The sequence below is a fragment of the Trichomycterus rosablanca genome, chromosome 11, assembly GCF_030014385.1.
Source record: "Trichomycterus rosablanca isolate fTriRos1 chromosome 11, fTriRos1.hap1, whole genome shotgun sequence".
Lineage (NCBI taxonomy): Eukaryota > Metazoa > Chordata > Actinopteri > Siluriformes > Trichomycteridae > Trichomycterus > Trichomycterus rosablanca.
The window spans coordinates 32720307-32741395 of NC_085998.1; the positions used below are offsets into that span (position 1 = coordinate 32720307).

Here is a 21089-nt window from a genome sequence, read left to right on the forward strand (position 1 = left end):
GTAAAAAAAGAGATTGTATTTTTGAAGTGAACAAGGATTTATTTAAAGTTTTAAACATTAGATGACATACTTAAGAAGGGCCTGAGGGCAACGCTGTGCAGTAGAGGGTTAAGTAACTAATGTAGATATCATGTTAACCTTTCTCTCTTCCAGAGAATGACCAGTTTGGCAACCATTTATACTACCCACATATAAACAAGAATTAAGGCTTTATATTTTATAAAAGGAGGAATTAAAGTAAGTGAGGGCTAAGATCATATTTCTGAAAGGGGTAGTGTTACAGAATAACATCTAGAACACAGCCAGGTGGGTCCTGTTAAGATAAGATAAGATAAGATTCCTTTATTGATCGAAATAGAATAAAAAAGAAAAAGAAATTTGCTATGCAATGCAATTACTATTATACATCAGTATGGCAATTACTACAGTATAATACAAACACTATAAATTCTAATATATACATATGTGTAAATAATGAAACAGAGTCCAGTGCTGGGCAAAAGGGTAGAAGGGGGATCTTGAGTTATTGAATGGGGGGAAGCTGGCTCATTAGTGTGAGGACAGTCTGTGTATTCTGCTATTGTTATGCAGTCTGATGGCAGTTGGCACAAAAGAACGTCTGAAGCGCTCCGTCTTGCTTTTTGGTGGAATTAGTCTATGACTAAAAGAACTACCCAGTCGCCATAGTTCCTCATTAAGAGGGTGAGAAGGGTTATTCAGGATGGCCCTGATTTTGTCCTTTGTTCTTTTCTCACATACCACCTCCAGACTGTCCAGCTGTAGACCCACAACAGAACCGGCTTTCCTGACCAGCTTATTGAGTTTGTTGGCATCTCCAGCCTTGATGCCACCACCCCAGCACACCACAGCAAAAAAGAGGGCGCTGGCAACCACAGACTGATAGAAAGCTTTCAGCAGTCTGTTGCACACACTGAAGGACCTCAGCCTCCTCAGAAAAAACAGTCTACTTTGTCCTTTCCTATAGATGGCATCAGTGTTATGTGTCCAGTCCAGTTTGTTATTTATATGTACCCCAAGGTACTTGTAGGAGTCCACCCTCTCCATCTCCTTTCCCTGTATGAAAACAGGGACAGGGGGGCTTCTGTTCCTCTGGTAATCTACCACAATCTCTATAGTCTTGCTGATATTGAGCTTCAGGTGATTTTCACTGCACCATGTAGTGAAGCTCTCGATCAGTCTTCTGTACTCCTCCTCGTTGTCCCTGGTGATACATCCAACAATGGAGGAGTCGTCGGAGAACTTCTGGAGGTGGCAGGAACCAGAGTTAAATCGAAAATCCGAGGTGTAGACCGTGAAGAGGAATGGTGCTAGTACAGTTCCTTGGGGTGCACCGGTGTTGCAGATCACAGACTCAGAAACACAGCCATCCACCTGAGTTAACCTGGGTTTGATCCCATCCTCAGGTCACTGTTTGTAAATAGTTTTACAAATTTTTTACTGGGTACTCTGGTTGCAAGCAATAATGTTATAAATACATAAATTCCTACAAAATCACACAAACATTTAACTCTATTCCAATTATTTAATACCAATTTTAAATGACATACATGGATGAGCATACAATAATTATTACAGTTACTATTTAACAATGCGTGGACCTTCCATACATAACAAATATGTTCACATCCAGCAAATCAAATTCCATTTTCAGCCGCATGAAGTCCTCAGAATTTTTGCCTCTTGTTCGCTATGCCTGCTGAATTACTGTACATCCCAAATCTCACAGAGCAGCGGGTTGAACTTGTGGTCGCTCATGCGCCATGACTCCAGCATTTCAGCATGATAGTGGTGTAGAGTGCGCAGCTCGGTCAGCCGACCCAACAGCCGGGCAAAACGCTGTGGCTCCTGAGGGTGATTCAGCTTGCAGAACTTCCACAGCACCTCCAGCATTGCTTCCTGGAGTCGCTCCACAGCTTGCTGGTCTTTAACATAGGGTCGGTCTACCAAATTAAAAACACCACCGTGTTATTACTAGGTTAGGCAACTTGACCAAAAAATAGCCTAAATTACAAAGTCATTTTCATCATATCTACAGTTCATTAAGTGAATGAAATGTTAAATTTACAAAATATACAGTGCAATGATAAAGTGATCGCAAGCAATATAAAATAAAAGTTTGTAATTTCTAAGTTTCTTATGATCTGTTTTTTTCTAATTAGATAAAGAAGAAATAATTTTACAACAGAATGTTCTAACATGTTGTGTTCGCCACTTTAAATGGATTATGTTTTGACTTCACACTTCTTCTTCTTCTTCTTCTTTCGGCTTTTCCCTTTTCAGGGGTCGCCACAGCGAGTCATCCTCCTCCATCTCACTCTGTCCACTGCATCCTCTGTCCTCACCCCAACTACTTCCATGTCCTCTCTAACTGCATCCATATACCTCCTCTTTGGTCTTCCTCTTTGTCTTTTTCCTGGCAGCTGCATGTCTAACATCCTTCTACCAATATACCCGCTGTCCCTCCTCTGGACATGTCCAAACCATCTCAGTCTGGCCTCTCTAACTTTATCTCCTAGTTGTTTAACCTGTGCTGTACCTCTGATTATCTCATTCCTAACCTTATCCATCCTTGTAACTCCCAAGGAGAACCTCAACATCTTCATTTCTGCCACTTCCAGTTCCTTCTCCTGTCTTTTTGTCAATGCCACTGTCTCCAAACCATACAACATAGCTGGTCTCACCGCTGTCCTGTAAACTTTTCCTTTGACCTTTGCTGTCACCCTTTTGACTTCACACAAACACAGTAAATTGATAGTTGACCAACTAGCTTTACTAAATCTCACTCACATGTGCACACATTCAATTCAGGCAAGGAAAATACTTTTCTTCAAGGTCTATTAAATCAACACCGTGAGAAAAAACATAAATGCACTGTGAACTTAAGTTGTGTTGATTCTGTTAGTTTTATGACACATTGGAATAGCCTAGCATTGGAAGCTTAACAGTCGGGCTAAACTTTATTTTTTTACTAAATTTTACTTAATGCTGGATTTGACATAAAATTGTAACTGTAGTGGGTTAAACAATTTAACTGCCTACAAAATTGTAACTCAAGTAAGTATTCTGTGTTATTTCTACGAGTAAGTGAGCCGAATGTCAGACGAATGTTGACGTTTAATGCCTGACGTGAAAAAGCATAACGTGGCTAAGTTACTGCGGTAAAGTTGGTCTCATATTCGCATATTCGGATTTCTTTCTTCAATAGCTTTTAAAAGATGCGTACAAAAAGGCTAATCTGTGTAACTGGTCATTGTTGGCAATCAAGACAATCAACTACAACTCAGTTTACTACTGTAATAGATGCTTTTAAAAATGTAAACAATACATTGCTTTCAATGTGTGCCGTAATCACTACGAGAGCTCAGGGAGCTCAAAACTTATTGAAAATATTGAATAAAAATTTTTTGTAATAAATGGTGACAGTGTCAGTATAAGACTTGTAGTATGTAATGTGGGTTACACTTGATATAATACAACTCTTATATACTCGTTGAATACAACTCATTTAAAAGTTATTGAAATTATTTAATAAAAATTTGTTATAAAAGGTGACAGTCAATATAAGAGTTAAAGTATGTAAAATGAGTATTTTTATAAAACACAATTTGTTTTGGAGCAATATGAACAGTTGTTCAAAAGCTATTCAAATAAATTCACAGAAATAAATCTACCACCAGAATTCAGCTCATGTTAAAGCTACCAGTTGTGTAGAAGGCATATGTTCTTATACTGCTTATTATGGAGCAACACTGCCATTTGATCAAAAGACCAAGTAAAAGATAAATTAACCAATATATGTGGTGTAGCATAAGGAGTTGGAAGTAAATACAAATTGTTTTGAAGCAATATATTACCAACAAGATTGGAATTTTCACAAGAGCCTTTAATTACAGTCCTGCAGATGTTAAAATCACCAGGATTAGATGTATAGTAAGTCATATATAAGCTACACTTGTGGTTTTTTTTTTACTGTGTATTGTAATTTGTAGTCTTTTAGAGCTTGCTGCTCTCATGGCAGCCCGTAAAACACAGCATGCTATGTGGATTTCAGAAGACAAACATTTGTGAAGTAAAGTAAGTTGTAGCTGCTTGTCTTGGGTGTCAACAACGATAATTTGCTATTATTAAAACTATTGCATGCACCTTTTAAAAGCTATTGAAGATAGAAATCCAAATATTCGAATATGAAACCAACTTGACCACAGTGGCTAACGTTAAGCCTTTTCTTCACATTTAAACCTCATATAAGGAAATGTTAACGTGGCTTAATGTACTAAAACACTAAGCTGGGAACACCAGGTCATTAAATAATATGTAAAAACTGTTTAAAAATGATGGTGTAATAAAAAGCTGTATGTAATAGTAGTCAAAAACTAATGTAGGCTGAAAGCTGTACAACAGGAGTGGCCAATCCTATCCAAAAGCAGCAGTGTTTTTAGCAGGTGTAATTTGAGCAGTTGAGTAATTGAGTAATTATTAACAGTAATTATTCAAAGTTCGCGGTTCCTAGGAAAGCTACATCATGCTTTTCCTTAAATGAGGTTTAAATGGGAAAAAAAGCAAAAATAATTACTTTCCTTTTTGACCTTTATAACCAGTAATAGTTGAGAGAAGTTTGGTGTTCCTAGGTCATTGTTGTAGTAGAATAAATCCATCTAAAATGAAATTTTTGTTTACCATATGTGCTTTACTGACTTAAGACTTGACTTGGACTATAGCCTTAAAACTTGTGACTTAACTTGTGAACATCTTTAATAGCTTCAACCACACTTCAACCTGTACCCTGCCAATATCTGATCTTTAACCTTTCTCAAGCATCTCCTTAACATGTCTGCATCCCTAAGATTGGAGGATTCTGATGACTGCCTGTCAGCTCACAGGGACCATGCTGTTTGCTTCATCACCACCAAATTTCATGAATCAAACACCACAGACTCTTCACACACCGCAGCACCACTTGTAACCAGCCCACATGCCATGTAGATACAAATATTTTTAGAGTTCCCCTCCATCTCCCCTCATTCACTATAGTTGAAGGTGTGGCCTGCATTAATAGAATTAGGTTTGTAATTACTTCCACATAAAGAGGATTTCAGCTTAACACAGCATCTCGGAACATCACTATCATCAGTCTAGTGCCCAGCTCAGAATTCACCCTCTGATACGCTGCAATGAAACATGCCACTCATTATGGCTCACTCATCAACAACCCTTCACTCCGACTACTACATTTTAGGTTAGTGACTTTCATCAATCTGTCTCTTAGGAGCTTTGCATGCTCACCCCATGCAGGGAAGGGTTTTATCTGTGTACGATGGTTTTTCCCTACCTCCCAAAACATTCAGTAGGGCAAAATGCTACACAAATTGCTCCTAAATGTGACTAAGTGAATGTGTGGATGTGTGTTAACATGTGATAGATTGGTGCTCTGTATTTCTGCCTTATTCCGAGCATTTATTGGTGGTGCTGAATTCACCAAACCAACAACCCTGCCAGGTAGAAGCATTTAGTGAAAATAAAAAGCTATTACAGCTTTACATGTAATCTTAATTTTAGTTAAATACTTATTGGGTAATATAAGTAAGGTTAATGTTTAAATGCATTAACCAGTTGACTATAGACATTGAACGTTTCTTCTGTAAAAATGTGTTGAGTTTTTCTTAAGATCCGTTTGTGTGATATATTGTTTCATTTACTGATTTAAAAGCATTTAGTGTGACAAATATGCAAAAAACAGAGGGAGTCAAAAAGAGGGCATTTACTTTTTATTATTGTACATACATTTGTTTTTTTGTTTTACCTTATAGCAGGTGATTGCATAAATTAACCTGAGGAAGAACAGAGCTCAGATCTGTGTTTTTTTAAACTACAGTGTACTAGGTATTTACTTACCTGGTGAAAGAATGGTAATGGCAGTGAGGAGAGCATGTTCCTCCTGCATCATCAGTAGCTCCCCGATACTCTTATAGAAGTTGAACATAGGGGTGATGAACTCTTCAGATATTCCTGTGGAAAGAATGCAGAACTGAAAAGCTTTCAGGAAATCAGATGTTGGAAATAATTCCAAATACTTCATTAATCTGATAATGAGTCTACAGGAATCAGTTGAAATAGTTTTATCACATGTTTTCCTGGCAAGGTCGTCCTATTAATGCATATAAATTAATAATATTTATTTATTTATTTATTTATTTATTCACAATTTGGGTCGGATTCACTGGGTGAAATCACATTACAATTGACATAAATGTGCTTTTTTAACATACAAATAAGTTTACCCAATTTATCTTTAACATCCAGTTCCACATTTTGTTTTGTACAATTTTTACCAGCCTCTAATGTTATACTGTATGCGACAACAGTAATAAAGTAATAAAAAAAGAGATTAAACATGTTTAAATTAACCCACCATATAAACATCAACTGACCACAAAGACATTAACTTAATTTTAACCCCCACTACCCAACCCCCTTTTCAAAACCCAAATACCCCAGACCCACATTGTGCTGACAAAAATCTTTTAGGGTGTGGTTGAGTCAATGTTGCTAAAAAGCTTGGTATCCCTGAAGTTCATAAAAGCATTATTTTAGTAGAATAACAATAAAACAAATAGTTAAACTACTAATTAGAATTATGTATAATTTTATGTCCTGCTCTCATACAGCTTAATACAATCCTTGCAGGAAAAAGCCACTAGGAGGCAGCAAGATCCATCACATTTCAAGCACTGACTCAATCATTAACCTTGTAAAAGCACTCGTGGTAGGCTTCTGTGTATTTAAATGTGTCTTTTGATTGATCGAGACTTTTGATAAACACTTGAAAACACCATACTGAATCAGATGATTGATCAGTCAGCTGAAATAACCAAATGCTTGATGTTTGCAGTTATATCTTTTTGTGAACAAAACAGATTTCTACTAATCCAGCATTAGATACTTTATCATGGAGAAACGTTTAAGGGATTATGGGATACCTCAATCAATTCTTGCTCCATCCCAACTCATGACCAACCTGTCTAAATCTAGTTTTTAAATGCACAGCTGTGTGTGTTCCACATTCAGCAGGAGTATCAAAAACACCCCTTCATTTGGAGCCTGTTCTGAAGGGCTTGCCTGCTTTGTATGAGGTCTTTGTATAATCGTTAGCATTGGTATAATTATTATTCTTTGTTGGCTATGAGAACTGAGAGCTCTATTTTGATGGAAAGCATTCAGTGTGGAGACCTTGTTCAAATCATTCAATCAGGGGAAACCTTAAATGAAAGGTTAGTAAATACAGTTAGGTAAAATTACTTCAATTCTACAATTGCAATGGTATTTCTTGGCAGAAACATTATTTTTGATACATACAGAAATGCAGTTGCCATCAAAGAAATAAAAAAGATTAACCATGATGCTTAGGAACAGTATATAATTACAAACATTTTGCTTTTTTATGCCCATGGTTTTGGAAAAGGTTCTCCAATTAGCTTATAGTCAGGTGTCCACAAACCTACACTATCAAATTACTCAAAAAAGGAAGTCTTTTTTGCTTTGTTTGGGCATGACACACATAAACGGATCTTTCTTGAGAAGAGCAGAGTCAGACTTTTTGTTTCTTTTCATAAGGCAGGGCACCTTAACCAAAACCTTTAATGTCTTCCTAGTAATTATGACAAATTAGCCAACAATGGGCAAATAATATGTTTATTTAAGACATAAAGAATTAATCACTTGAGAAGACTGTATCTGCTATTATGATTTATACATTTAATACGATTACACCACATTTTATAAGTAATTGGATGCAGAGGTTCTGAGCAATAACCTTTATCACCAATCTCCCCAAATGGGGGGTGGGGGGAGCTGCATACATATACACATCACATAGCCTTTAAACCAGAGAAATGTCAGAAGCGCAGAGAGGATGAGTGAAGGATAATAGGCCTCTCGATGTTTAGATAGAGAACAATGGCCTCTTTAGACAATCGCTGTATCGTGGCCTTTGGCGTAAATATTTTTGGCCTCACACAGGGGGACAGAGTGACATTCTCAAACGCCCCTTCAGTGCCACATCCAAAACTCCAACTGAATTAGCAATATCAGTATCGCCGAGGTGACAGCACTCCATCACCTATCACAAGACTGAAATGTGGGTTTAAAACTGATTCACTTACAAATGTGAGTGATGGGGAATTCTCAGCCTGCGCCAGGAACTGGTGTGTGAAGCGGGAATACTCCCTGACCATTTTTATGCAATGATATCTTTCTTTTTTTCATTTATTTGAAGTTACCACTTAATCCTAATTAGGACAGCAGTGGATCTGGAGACCTACATTTATTAATCAGATAAATAATGGATCAGCCCATCAATGAATGGACTAATCAGTCATTTTAAAATAATTTATGATAAGTAGCTGTTTTATCCTTCCTGAAAACACTTGGTGCTTACACAGGAATATACCCATTCACTTACTTACACACACAGTAGTAGATAGTCTACTATTTAGTCTTAAATTTAGAATAAATTTCATTATTTTTAAACACATTTTACAAATAATATGGCCAACAGGTCACAGACATAATTGGCTATGTTTAGGAAGGGAGGGGGTGCAAGGTCGCATGATGGATTCATGGATTCAGTCCTGTTCAGGGTGTGTTACTTCATTGCGCCCAGTAATTTAGAAATCCAGAAACTGGACTCATCGCAACCCAACCAGAGGAGGAGTAAAACGTTTATGGTGCTGGACTAGTAATCAGAAGGTTGACAATTCAAGCCCCACCACTGCCAAGTTGCCACTGTTGGGCCCCTGAATATGGCTCTTAACCCTCAATTGCTTGCATTGTATTTAGTCACAACTGTAAGTCGCTTTGGATAAAAGTGTCTGCTAAATGCCGTTAATGTAAATGCTTTGCAATAGGACCAAAAATTATAGAGCCTAGTGTATATTTTGTCAGATTTGTTCTCAGTATTAAATTACAATATTTTGTACAATATTTTGTTGGAATACTAAACTCAGGACTAAACCTTTCTAATGCTGGTTTTATTTAATGTATATTCTTTATTAAACCATTCATAAAGCAAAGCACAAAAACAAGTACATTATTTTCAGGATCCTCATATCCTGCAGTTTGCTTTATATAATAAAGAACTTACCACTCTTTCTTATTCTGTCCTCCAGCACCTCTGTGTGTCCATGTGGAAGTTTCTTGGTGAAGGGCTGAGCAGAGCGCAGGAACATGGCCTCCACTGCCGAACCCTTAAGTAAAGCTATCTGATCTTCATGGTCCAGAGACTGGAAACCTGTTAATGGATTGCCAAAACTTTATTTAACTTGTTATTTGCATGTAAAACAAGTGCATAATATATTTGTTTCTTGATAAAGTTTAGAAATTATGGTTGTAGGTGCATTCTGACCTGGAATGTTTTTTGTGAACTCAACCAGAACCTGGACATGGCTTGTTGCCATCTCAGTCAGTAGGAGGAAGTTCTCCTCTTTACTGAACTGCTCCTGCAGCTGGAAATACAAGATACAAGAAGATATGTGACTTTGGCAAACTCATGTGAAAGGTTATGGTGTTTTGAGCTTATAGTATATCCTGTATAACTGTACCTTAGCAGTGACAGGTTGTTAATAGAGGAAAGGTTACATTAGCAGTAACATATAAAAAAAAAAATCTTGGCTACTTAAATTAGTCATTTACAATGTTATTTTGTAACTGAGATTTTAACACTTACATTTTGTTGTTTTTCTTAAAAATAAGTTGGTATTTTATTTATTTCCTTTATTAAAATTTAGCTAAATGGCATTTCATTGCATTTGGGGTAGATGGTTTATATCAAGCACATCCATTATTATCCATTATATTTGCTGTAATAACACTCCTATTTACCTGTGAGAAATGTACAATAATGCAGTTTGAAAGCAGGTAACTAGCCAATCTGCTATTAGGTACTTCAAGGGGACGTGATCATTTCCATGGATTGTAAAGATGTTTCTACTCTATTTTTTACTGAATACATACAAAACATAATTCTACACATTTATAAAACTTAAACCATATATTCAGACATACTGTAATAATGTTGCTAATACAATATTTGCTCATAAAAACATACCAGTTTCTTGGCCATGTCTGGAGGGATGCGATGTTTGTTGTATGCATCAAGGATATAAGTTAGTAAAGTTTGTTGCTCAGAGTTTAATTCCAACTTTTCCTGAAGGAAAGTAAATAAAAAGAAGACTACTTTACTTAGGTCACAAAGAACTCTCTTTGGATCATAGGATCGACAAGAGGATTGACTACAGAGAAATAAGTTAAGCACATTTATTAAACTGACCACAAGATCAGGGATTGGCTTGGTCTGACCCTCCTAATTAAAACTTGGAACCCTTGACAAAGAGTTAAAACCACAGTTCAGGGTCATTGTTATGTAGCTAATGTATAAAGTTGACCTCGTCCCAACAATTATCACTGTATAATTCTCACTCTGCACATTATCAATCATTCATTAAATGAATATTCATTCATCCATTAGTTTTCTTTGAAAAAGTCATCATGTGACGAGACAATTCATTTAGCTGAATATAAATGTGAAGCTGTTTTCCACCAGGCCATCAGGTTTAAGAGTGTAAAAACTGTAGTGTAAAGTAAATATCATCATAATCCAGCTGCAAGCAGATACTCAAAAAATTAATCAAAAAATATTTACACTCCGCACTTACTTTTAATGTTTTTGTTGTGGATGTAACTTGTTTAGCATCCCCACTGTCTCCCACTTCTGTATCATATTCCGTGTCATCCTCCTGTGAGGACTTTGGATTTTTTCTCAGTCTTTTTGACTTGCACTGAATCTCAGTTAGCAAACCTGGACACACATGGTACATATGTATTATTAAGGAATTATTTTACTTTTAAATGCTTACTATAGAAGACCCCTGTAGAAGAAGTGTTACAAGCTAATAAATGCTAACAAACAATAAAATAAATAAAAAATACCAGTGATAATTATACAATTATATGTTTGCTGTTACTAATTATAGGATTTGAAACAAGGATGTGTTTAAACTAGCTTGATTATATTTGAATTTTTAAATTGTCATCAAGATTCAGGAAACTGATTTAATAAAAAACAGTGTTTTAAAATCCAAAGCATCTGCTGATTTTTTTGAACTTTTGAAACAGCACACCAGATCCACAAGACCGTAAATTACATGATGGACAGAATTCAGTAAGCAAGTCGGACAGATACTGTGGTTCCAGACCATGTAAGTATTTACTAGTCAGAAAAAGTCATTTATAATTAATGCTACATTTATAAGAAGTCCATGCAACTTATCTAAACTTTGACTAATGTGATTAAACTTCCTGGATCCGGAAGGCACAGCTTATTTAGACACACATCAAGGCATCAGACTAATCGTACATTCAGATCTCAGCGTTTGACATGGACCAGCATAAACAAAATAGTTAAAAACAGAAAGTAAAACAGACTGAAAAAAGCCTACTTTCTACTGCTAAAACCAAAAACTCAAACTGCTACAAACTCAATAGTAGATAATAAAAATTAATGACACAAATGGTTTACTAATGTTCTCATGTATTTAGCAAAGAATACTGTGCACATCCAGAGATGCTGGTAAACTATCAGCTTCCCTGTATAAGCTACTACATATGAGAACTGGAAACATGTTGCTGTTGATTCAATGCATTAATATACCCTAATAAAAATAATACCCTACACTAATATATTCTTAAATACTTTAATTAATGCTCAGATTCATGTTATGTAGGAAAAAATATTATTAGTGCTGAATTATTTAATTCTTTCACTTTTGTCTTTCGTAATGAATGACGCCCTGCGTCTGATTGGGAGTTGCTTTACGTCACAAGCTTGATGAATGGCTTTCTTTTTATTACTGATAAGTAAAAGGAAATGATTTGGTTTAGTGATAGTTTTATACTGTAATTTTACATTTGATACTAGTGAATTTCACTACAGATACACAGACATACAAATACTTGACAGACCAGCTTGATTAGTAAAAACATCTTGGAAAAATTCCAGACTGGATTACTGTCAGACTGTGTGAATGAGTTCCAGTGGAAACAGGTTGAGCACTGAATTCAAACTACATGCAATATTTATATAAATGTTTGTGTATTATTTATGAGCAACATGAGCTGAGCATGGTCTGCTCTTCACTTTAGCTGACATGCACAGCAGCCTGCTTAATTGTGCTTTATCACAAGGACGTTCTTTAGCTCTACCTCTGCTTTTAACCACAGCACAGAACATTCAAACAGTCCTCAAGTTTCAACCACATAACAGCGTGTTCAGGATTGTATGAAATGCTGTCTCTGTTACTTTGTCAATATTAGCTTCTGAATCTATGCTAATCGCTATCTGTTTAATCTGAGCCAGTGCCCAGTCTGACTGTCAGTCACTGAGATGATAGTATAATTTATTATTCAGTGATATGAAAAGTGAGAAGTTGAGGTGTGCTGTGGATGAACTGTTATTAAAATTCAGCCTTCTACAAGTACATTAAAAAAAAAAGACTGGTTAAGTAAATTAGTACAAATATGTCACATGGCATGTGAACTTTACTCCTAATTATATAATAAATCAGCATGACAAAGCAAGGACCATAAAGACATGATTTGACATTCCAATTCATGCTAAAGGTGTGGAGGAACACCAGCGGCCTCCAAATAACTCTGACCTAGCATGAATTGGAATGTCAACTATGAGCCAGGCCTTCCCACACACCAGCAGTGTCTGACCTCACTAGCTTATGGTCAGGTGTCCATGTACAAGATTTACTGCATATTATACACAGAACCAACATAACCACTTGGCGTCTTCTTTATGACATACTACCTTACTTACTTTCTTTAAATTGCACTTGAGTTATTGGTGTTATTTATCCTCCCCAGAACTTATTGTAACATTTATTTAAGTAATGTTATTGGCTTTAAAGGAAAATGATGGAGTTGGACAGCAAAAATGGCCAGTCTTAATCAATAAATAAACATTATGTACATGATTAATGTAATCATTATTATCTTATGTATGAAAAAAAAGTTTGTGCCCCATATTGTACTCACATTCTGCAAGCATGCCCATCTCTTTGCACTTCCGGAGTCGACATTCCTGACACTTTCTGCGCATGTACATATCCATCTCACAGTTCCCACCACTCTTGCACTTATACACAGCATTCTTTGTTATACTTCTTCTGAAAAACCCTGCGAGCAACAGCAAACAATGGGACACATTATACACCTTTATTGAAACTTAAAGGTAATTTAGAGCTGTCAATAAACTTGATGTACAAACCCCATTTCCGAATAAGTTGTGACATTTTGTAAAATGTAATGAAGACAAATCTGTGTTCTGTTAATTCTCTTGAATCTTCATTTAACTGACAAAATATGTTTTTGTTGAATAACATGATTCCCTCACCTGTTACCTGTGGAATGCTGTAACTTAAATATTCTATAAACGTTTTAATCTTATTTTGTCTTAACTTTTTTGGAGTGTGTTACAGGCAACAAATTGTTGATGTCTGTGTTTCTATTTACAAAATACAATACAGCTGGTCAGTGAAAACATTGGAATTTTTTACTTTTATACTTTTATCACTTAAATAAAGTAAACAAAATTAACATATGAAATCTTTTTTTTTTGGTATTCTAGTTTTCTCTAACCTTGAAATTGCCCGTTTATGTAAGAGAATGTGTGACTGTGTTGCTCTGTGATGGATTGGTGTCCTGTTTATGGTGTGTCCAGTGTTTCTGGGTAAAGCTTGATCCAAAATAAGTTAGTTAAATGAATAAAGGAGTGAATCATTTTTACTGTTTGGAATACTCATCTAACCCAGAATAATTAAAAACAACAAATAGATGTCACCTCAACGTGACCTCGAAACGTTCCCTTTTTGGAAGAACATTACATGGTAAGCTACGCAGATGCTGTGACATGGATACTGCTCCATTCCTAGTTCCAGGCAGCAGTGCCCAGAAGCCCTATGCTTCTGGGACAAGTAATTACACATTCTAGCATGAACTGATGAACACAATGACACACATTAACATTGCATGGCATCACCAGGCTCTGGTTGCCTGTGGCATTATTCAGCAGAAAGCTGAGAGGGAACAAAATCTAGACTGGCGTGATGGAGCATTGAGCTGAGCCAAGCCACTAGGACTGAGCACATACAGGCCAGTGGCTCCGTGTACAGGTGGAATTACACTAGCAGTCATTCAGCCAACACGTTTCCAAAGAGCTAAATTTGGTTCATGGGGTTGCATGTCATATATTGCGCTGCAGCTGCAGGGACTATAATAAAGTGCTGTCTAGGTATACTAAGACAATGTTTTCCATTATAGGGATGTTGGAGGACAAGATTTGGAATGTCCTTCAAATCCAAATGTAAAAAAATCTACACATGTATAGTACAATGAATTTCTTTTTCCATGTACCCCAGCTTGTTTGAAAGCTGTGGTCAGAGCGCATGGTCAGCCATTGTACGGCACTCCAGGAGCAGACAGGGTTAAGGGCCTTGCTCAAGGGCCCAACAGTGGTGACATAGCAGAGCCTATTGAGAGTGATTGATAGCTCAAAGCACTACCCACTAGGCTACCACAGTCCCAGTGGATGTACATAGGTTTTATGGTATACTAGTATGTGCCCTTATAACCTCTAGCAGGAGTCATTCTATACTATTTATTGTACTGGAACAGACACAGAATTAAGAGGGGCACAGCCAATCCTCTTTGCATGCCGATCAATCATAGGGTAAAACTGCATCTGGTAAAAAGCCAGATGTATCTACATTTTTACCTCTGACATACATGTTAAACACTAAAAATGTTAGAGACCAGTGTAATTAGTTACTGCCTGCAGTTTCTAATCTAATATACTGACATTGTCCATGTCATATGAGTGCCTGGCCACAACATCAATACTTCAAGCTTTTGGAAAGATGCTGGGGCATTATGGGAAGTGTAGTGCCTGTGAGTGAATTTGTGTTGATGTCTGGTATCTGAAAGCTTTATGGCTTTCTTATTGACCTTTGTACTGCCATAATTTTAGTGTGGCACAACAAAAGTGGGTCTCATGATACCCCTGCCCTCTAGAATGGACTAATAAAACATTTCTGGCTGTCAGGTTGTCTCTTTAAACAGGCTCAAACTAGTCCAGAATGCACAACTCAGATGCAGACCACATAACCATAATAAACAAAGTCATTTTAATGTATATTTAAAGCTATTAAATATCATTAATGAGACATTAACTGCTTCATGCTAAATAGGGTCTGTCAAAATTAGGACTGCAGGGCATGAATACACCCTGAATGGGGCACCAGAACAACTGAAGGTGAAGTCTTCAGCATCCTGGTGCTTTGCATACCCACAGTAGCTGCTTTAGCTCTTGCATATCTTACTGATCTCTTAAATAATATAGCCCAGTACATTGTTAGTAGTGTGGGCTTTCTGTTAATCCCTGATTTACTCTGCAGCTCAGCCAGGGAAAATTAAATGCAACATTAGGATGTGATTTGTAGTAATTATTACAGATTTATAGTTAATAAAATTGAAATGTTGGCCTTAAAATGAAATATGCTGTATAAATAATTAACCTAGCCAGTTACTAGTCTGTACAGCAAAATGAGTGCTCATTAGTCATAAACATCCACACATTCTAATAAAGGCCTTAAATTACAATCTTATCTGGGTTTCTAGGTAGCTTAAAAGAAAATCATATAACTAATTATATAAAAATTGGTAGTTATAGCCAAAATGATGCTATAGCCATGTGTGGTTGTGTGAAAAGGATGGCGTATCTTCCATAGAGTGACTGATATGTGCAACGTGCAGTTTGTTAATATGACCAAAGAGAAGGGTGTAGAAAAGACAACAAAAGGAGAAAATGAGGTTGAGAAAAAAAAAAGCAAGTTTAAAGCATAGTTACAAACTGTGGTCTTCACCTTTACATCCTTCACACGTGAGAGCATTATAATGGTACCCTGAAGCTTTGTCCCCACACACCACACACAGTTCTTCCCCTTTGAACCGGCCCAAATTGGGAGCATGTCTGGGTCTCTTATAAACAGTGGGAATGACAGGAGATGGTTCCTTTATCTCTGTCTCATAACCCCCTTCCAGCGGACCTTTCCTCAGTTCCAACATTGTAGACGGCGAGCACCATTCCTCCACATTGTACTGTGGGTAATAGTGTTGATTGGAGTAATAGGATGGTGGGGACATGGATTGCTCCACTGTGGAGTACTGCATGCTGGGATAGCTGTTGAAGGGTAAGACCTCCTGGTCCTGTAGCAAAGGGCCACTCTGCTCTGCCAAAATATCTGAAAGAGGAGGACACAATGACAGGGATGAGACAAGCGGTCCGTTTACACGTGTCACGAAACTAGGAAGCTCAAGTTAACCGCATTGTGATAAACTCAGGGTATTAATGTGCCCTGTACCAAAACTGCAATTAGTAAAACTACAACAAACAGTAGCAGTGTTACCTGTTTATTCAACCGTAGTAACATGAGCACTGCTTCCTATTATAATAACCAAAATTTTGTATTTAACCAGATGATATATATTGCCTTAATGTTTAGTAAAATCTTCCTTAGTTCCCATTCTGTGGCTGATTTACTGATATACTGTATATAAAGCTGCTATACTGCCGTTCTCCTGTTAAATTTCTTGGTACAAACTTTTCCCAAAAGTTTGGGATGTTCTACTACCAACACCCCTGGACAGACACAAATCTTGTCAGATGCTTTAATGTTGTTTTTAATCTTGTTAATTTTTTTATATATTTGCGGGACACCCACTTCTAGGAACAGTAGCAGTGGGATTTTCTTTGTACACAGTTTGTGAAAACATATTGTAAAGTTTTGTCCTTCCATGTCTTTTAAATGATTTTGTATCCCACCTGGAGTGAACTGATGCTCTACAAGCCAATAGTGATTGTCCCATTAATCATCTGTGCCTCCATGCCCCATTTGCCGTACAAATTTCGAAAGGCAGAAGGACATGATTCCTAAAACGAGCCATGCCGCCAATCTCCATGGCAGGTGTGCTTGTTAATATAGCTTTCTACATTTCTACAGATTTTATTATGTTGATAATTAGTTTAGACTTAATTTGTTATCTATTTTTGAAATATATCAGATGACATTTTATGATTTCATGTTAAAATCCAAGTAGTTCCATGAGACCACATACATTTTTTGGGTCTATAAAATACAATAAGCCAATCCACTCTTTTAGAAAGCAAGTAAAATGTTCACACACTCAATATTTACGTCATATATTTTCACTCAAGAACAAAGCAATATTAAAAAAAATCTATGTTAAATGAAAATATTTGAATGTAACAAATGTTACCTAGCACATAATGTAATAGTTTCACCTTCAGACAGTTTTACCAACCTGAAGTCTTCATCTGCCCCATAAACATTTCAGCAGGACCCCAGTTGAGCGCCAATGATTAGCCCCTGAGCCAAAAACTGACCAGCTGCTGACAACATTTTCAATTCCCTTGTTTAAAGAAACGTTTTAGTCCTTCTTCACTACTGCTGAAAATGATTTTCCTTTTCATAAAACCTACTCACTCCAGGATGTCTTAAACCAAAGCTCTAGAGTGCCAAGGAGAGCAAAGGTTGCCAAAGTTGCTTATTAACCTGACAATCACATTTCTGTCTCTATCACAGATAGCTGGATAGTAATAAGCAAAGTTACTTTCACATACATCATTCAAAAACAGAACTTACTGATGTCGAGGCTGATATAAAAACAATAAGTGTAACATTTTGTCATAGTGTTTCTGCTATTCCTAATGCTGAGTACGTAGCTTTAGTCTACATTCTGTTGCTACTGCCAAATTTGCTGCCCAATTATTGTAAAAAATAAAAAGCTGTGCAGGTGCACATGCTTACCAAAGAAATGCAATCCATCTGGCAGAGGAAACCCATCGTTGGGTGGGATCTGGAGAGGTCCCACCACATTGACATCAGATCCAACCCACTCATTCATCCAGAATTCTGTGTTGGCCCCAGATTATTCCTCAGTGCAGAATGGAATTGATTGATTAAGCCTAAAGAAAAAAGATCTGTCAGATAAGTGCATAATTAATTTCTGTACAAGGTCCAAGTGTAGTCATTTTAATTTAACCATTTTTTTCATGAATCACTGGGCACAATGCAGTAACATACACAGGATAAGACGTCAATCCAACGAGGGGCCTTGAGCACCCCTCTTAGACATAGCCAATCATAAATAGACCGCCTGATAGCACTGCTCTCAATTTGAACCCTGGATCCCAGCATAGTGGGCTAGCATAATTTACTGCTCACACAATGCAATACTGAAATTGTCCCAGTCTTATAATTATAGTCATTCTCATTAGTGGAACAGTTTATGTAGAACTATTTGTTAGGTGAAAGGTTGAGTTTATGTTGGAACTGTCTTCATGAATACATTTTCAGTTTTCCAGTTGCCTGTTGTTTCAGGGAAAAGTGGATATGTATTTTACAACCTGCACCTAAAATATTCTATAAATGTTTAAGGATGTTTAAATCCAATCTAATGTTAGCAAGGTTCTGTAAAGTTCTTAGTATGGCACTTGAAACTGTTAATATGATAACATACAACTTTATTTACTGAAGCATCTGTTACAAATAATAACAGGAGAGCACTTGAAAAGAGGCTTACCTGCATGTCATGCATGTTCTTCTTTTAATATTTAGCCTATGTAAAATGTTTACGTACTTCTAGAAATAGAAGTATGTTACTTTTTACATGACTTTTTATGTTACTTTTTAAAATGTTGCTCTTTATCTTTGGTCTCTTTTTAAGATAACAGAAAGATCTGTGGTAAATGTTATTAGTTTTTAGATTTATACAGCATACCTGGTCAGCTTTTAGATATGTAAACCACATTAAACACTTAAAACATGTTTAAATAAGTTGTTTAAGAGTTAGAACATTGTTTGGGAATAATTCAAGTGTACAAGTGCAGATAAACCTTTGACTTTAATCATAATGGATTATTTAATGTTAATCTACATTTCAACCTGCTTCATGTTCATGACTTTTTGACCTCCCCCCTCCACTCCAGCAGTCACTAATTAGGCTTTAAAACTCACTAATGTACTCAAAGCAACTATGCTCACAAATCATCTCAGCACTATCAGAGTAATTTATCTTGGCAGGCAAAATAGCAATAAGAGCAAAATACAGCAATAATAGCAAAAAAATAATATTGTAAATATTGGTCACTAGTCTAGTTTAAGCTTCAATTTCTTGTTAAAAATATGTGGACATTATGTATATTATATATACTTGCATATTTGTTACATTTTTATACAGCCATTTAAAACTTTCAACACTAGATTTCTATACAATCATAATGTATAGTTTACATCATACTATTAAACACATTTTAAGAATGACTTGAACTTGCTAAACAGGACAGATATGTTTATGCTTCCGCTACAGTATACTGCAAATCAAAGCTTACTCCAAAGCTGCCATATTACTTCAAAGCTGTCATATATCCCGTATTAACTGCTACTTTCTTATAAAGTTCAGTAATTTAGGCCATAAACATTGCTAAACCATAAACCACAGCAAGATTTAAAATGTACAATTTAATTAAAAGCACATGCAATGCATTTCCCACAGGTTAGAAATGACAGTGGTGCGATATACTAGCATATCAATGCAGTGGACTTTTTTGAAAGTATGTATTAAAGTTTCTTCTTACCTATGTTCAGCTTAAGTTAATCTCTCCAATCGGCTTCTTGCATTTACTTTAAAACTCTTTAAAAGTCTTTAAAAGCATCAGTAATCGGATAGGGACAAATACGAATAACTACCTCAGTTAGGAGCCTGGCTGGATTGTGAGCAGGGGTCATGAGTAAAGAGGACAGTGGTTATTAATTAAACTTCTTCTCCATCAGGGCTAATAGTCCTCCCCCTACCCCCTCATTTGACTTCTTCCATCAGCCCAAACTTTGGCTGACAGCCCCACAGATAGAGCAGCACTGTCAACTCACTACACAGTTATCTGGACAGTGCAGTCTATATGGGAGGTAAAGTACACACTGTTTGCTGTTAAATACACACATGTAAGCACATAAGTATCCTAACAGGTCCCCACAGACTATGTTTTTCAAACGCTTCTCAGTAAATTTTAAATGGGATTTACTTTCATTCAGCCACAAGAAGTGAGTAAGTTCAAGCTTTGGTTATAGGCCCTGCTCACAGTCAGAGTTCCATTTAATCCCAAATGTAATAGATGGGCTTAAGCTCAGGTCCCTGTGCAGGCCAGTCATCATTTGTCTCTCAGAACACTGCAAACCTTCTTCATGGACCTTGTTTGTGCAGAGGAACATTATCATGCAAAAACTGACATCACAAAGTTTACAATGTTAAAATGTTACCTAGGATTGTATGTGGCTGCTCGTTTATGAAAACCCAATGCATAAATCTTCTGATGAACATTGTCGATGTAGTTTCAAGTAATCTTATAGTATCAGACTAATTGTAATGACCATTGTTGTGTATACATCCCCTGAAAAAAGAATATTTTATGTATATATCTCCTGAAGAACACAACCAACCAAAACTACTTAACATGGTTAAAATTAACCTAAAACCACTGCTACTCCTAAATCTAACCACAGACACAAAACAAGAAGAAATTATTTATATATTAATGCAACAACACAACTTATTTAGCATTTCACTCTCACCCTCCCCTTTGAGATTGTCCATGAGTCACTTCAACTCATTCATTTAATGTTCACCCTACTAGGAAAAAGTGATACAAAATAATCATGATGGTCTGAGCTATTATAATCATGAATGGATGTTTAAAAAACAACCCCTTAATCATTTACTGGCTGTTGCTCCATGCAGAGGGCCTTTCTGAGTCAACACACAGCTTTTGAAATAAACAAAACCTTTGCCATTGGCTGCTTTATTGTGGAGAGGGGGATATGGAGTAGGAGTGGGTGGCCTTGGGAGAAGGACTCACAGACATGTCCATGGTTCTA

The 21089-nt window shown here is 36.6% G+C and overlaps 1 protein-coding gene across 2 annotated transcripts; it reads right to left on the reverse strand.

Annotated features, from left to right (window-relative positions):
• Window positions 1-311: 311 nt before the first annotated feature.
• nr1h4 (nuclear receptor subfamily 1, group H, member 4) lies at window positions 312-19998 on the reverse strand. 2 transcript variants are annotated; one of them, XM_063004198.1, is made up of 10 exons: window positions 19796-19998; window positions 17967-18124; window positions 16002-16379; window positions 13117-13257; window positions 10731-10873; window positions 10124-10222; window positions 9422-9521; window positions 9161-9307; window positions 5914-6027; window positions 312-1961 (listed from the first exon to the last, which is right to left on the reverse strand). In XM_063004198.1, exons 2-10 carry the CDS (start codon window positions 18061-18063, stop codon window positions 1723-1725), a joined length of 1458 nt encoding a protein of 485 aa, XP_062860268.1. In that variant the 5' UTR covers window positions 18064-18124; window positions 19796-19998; the 3' UTR covers window positions 312-1722. The 2 variants fall into 2 exon arrangements, with proteins under 2 accessions (XP_062860268.1, XP_062860269.1); XM_063004199.1 differs by having other exon boundaries at window positions 17967-18139.
• Window positions 19999-21089: the final 1091 nt, after the last annotated feature.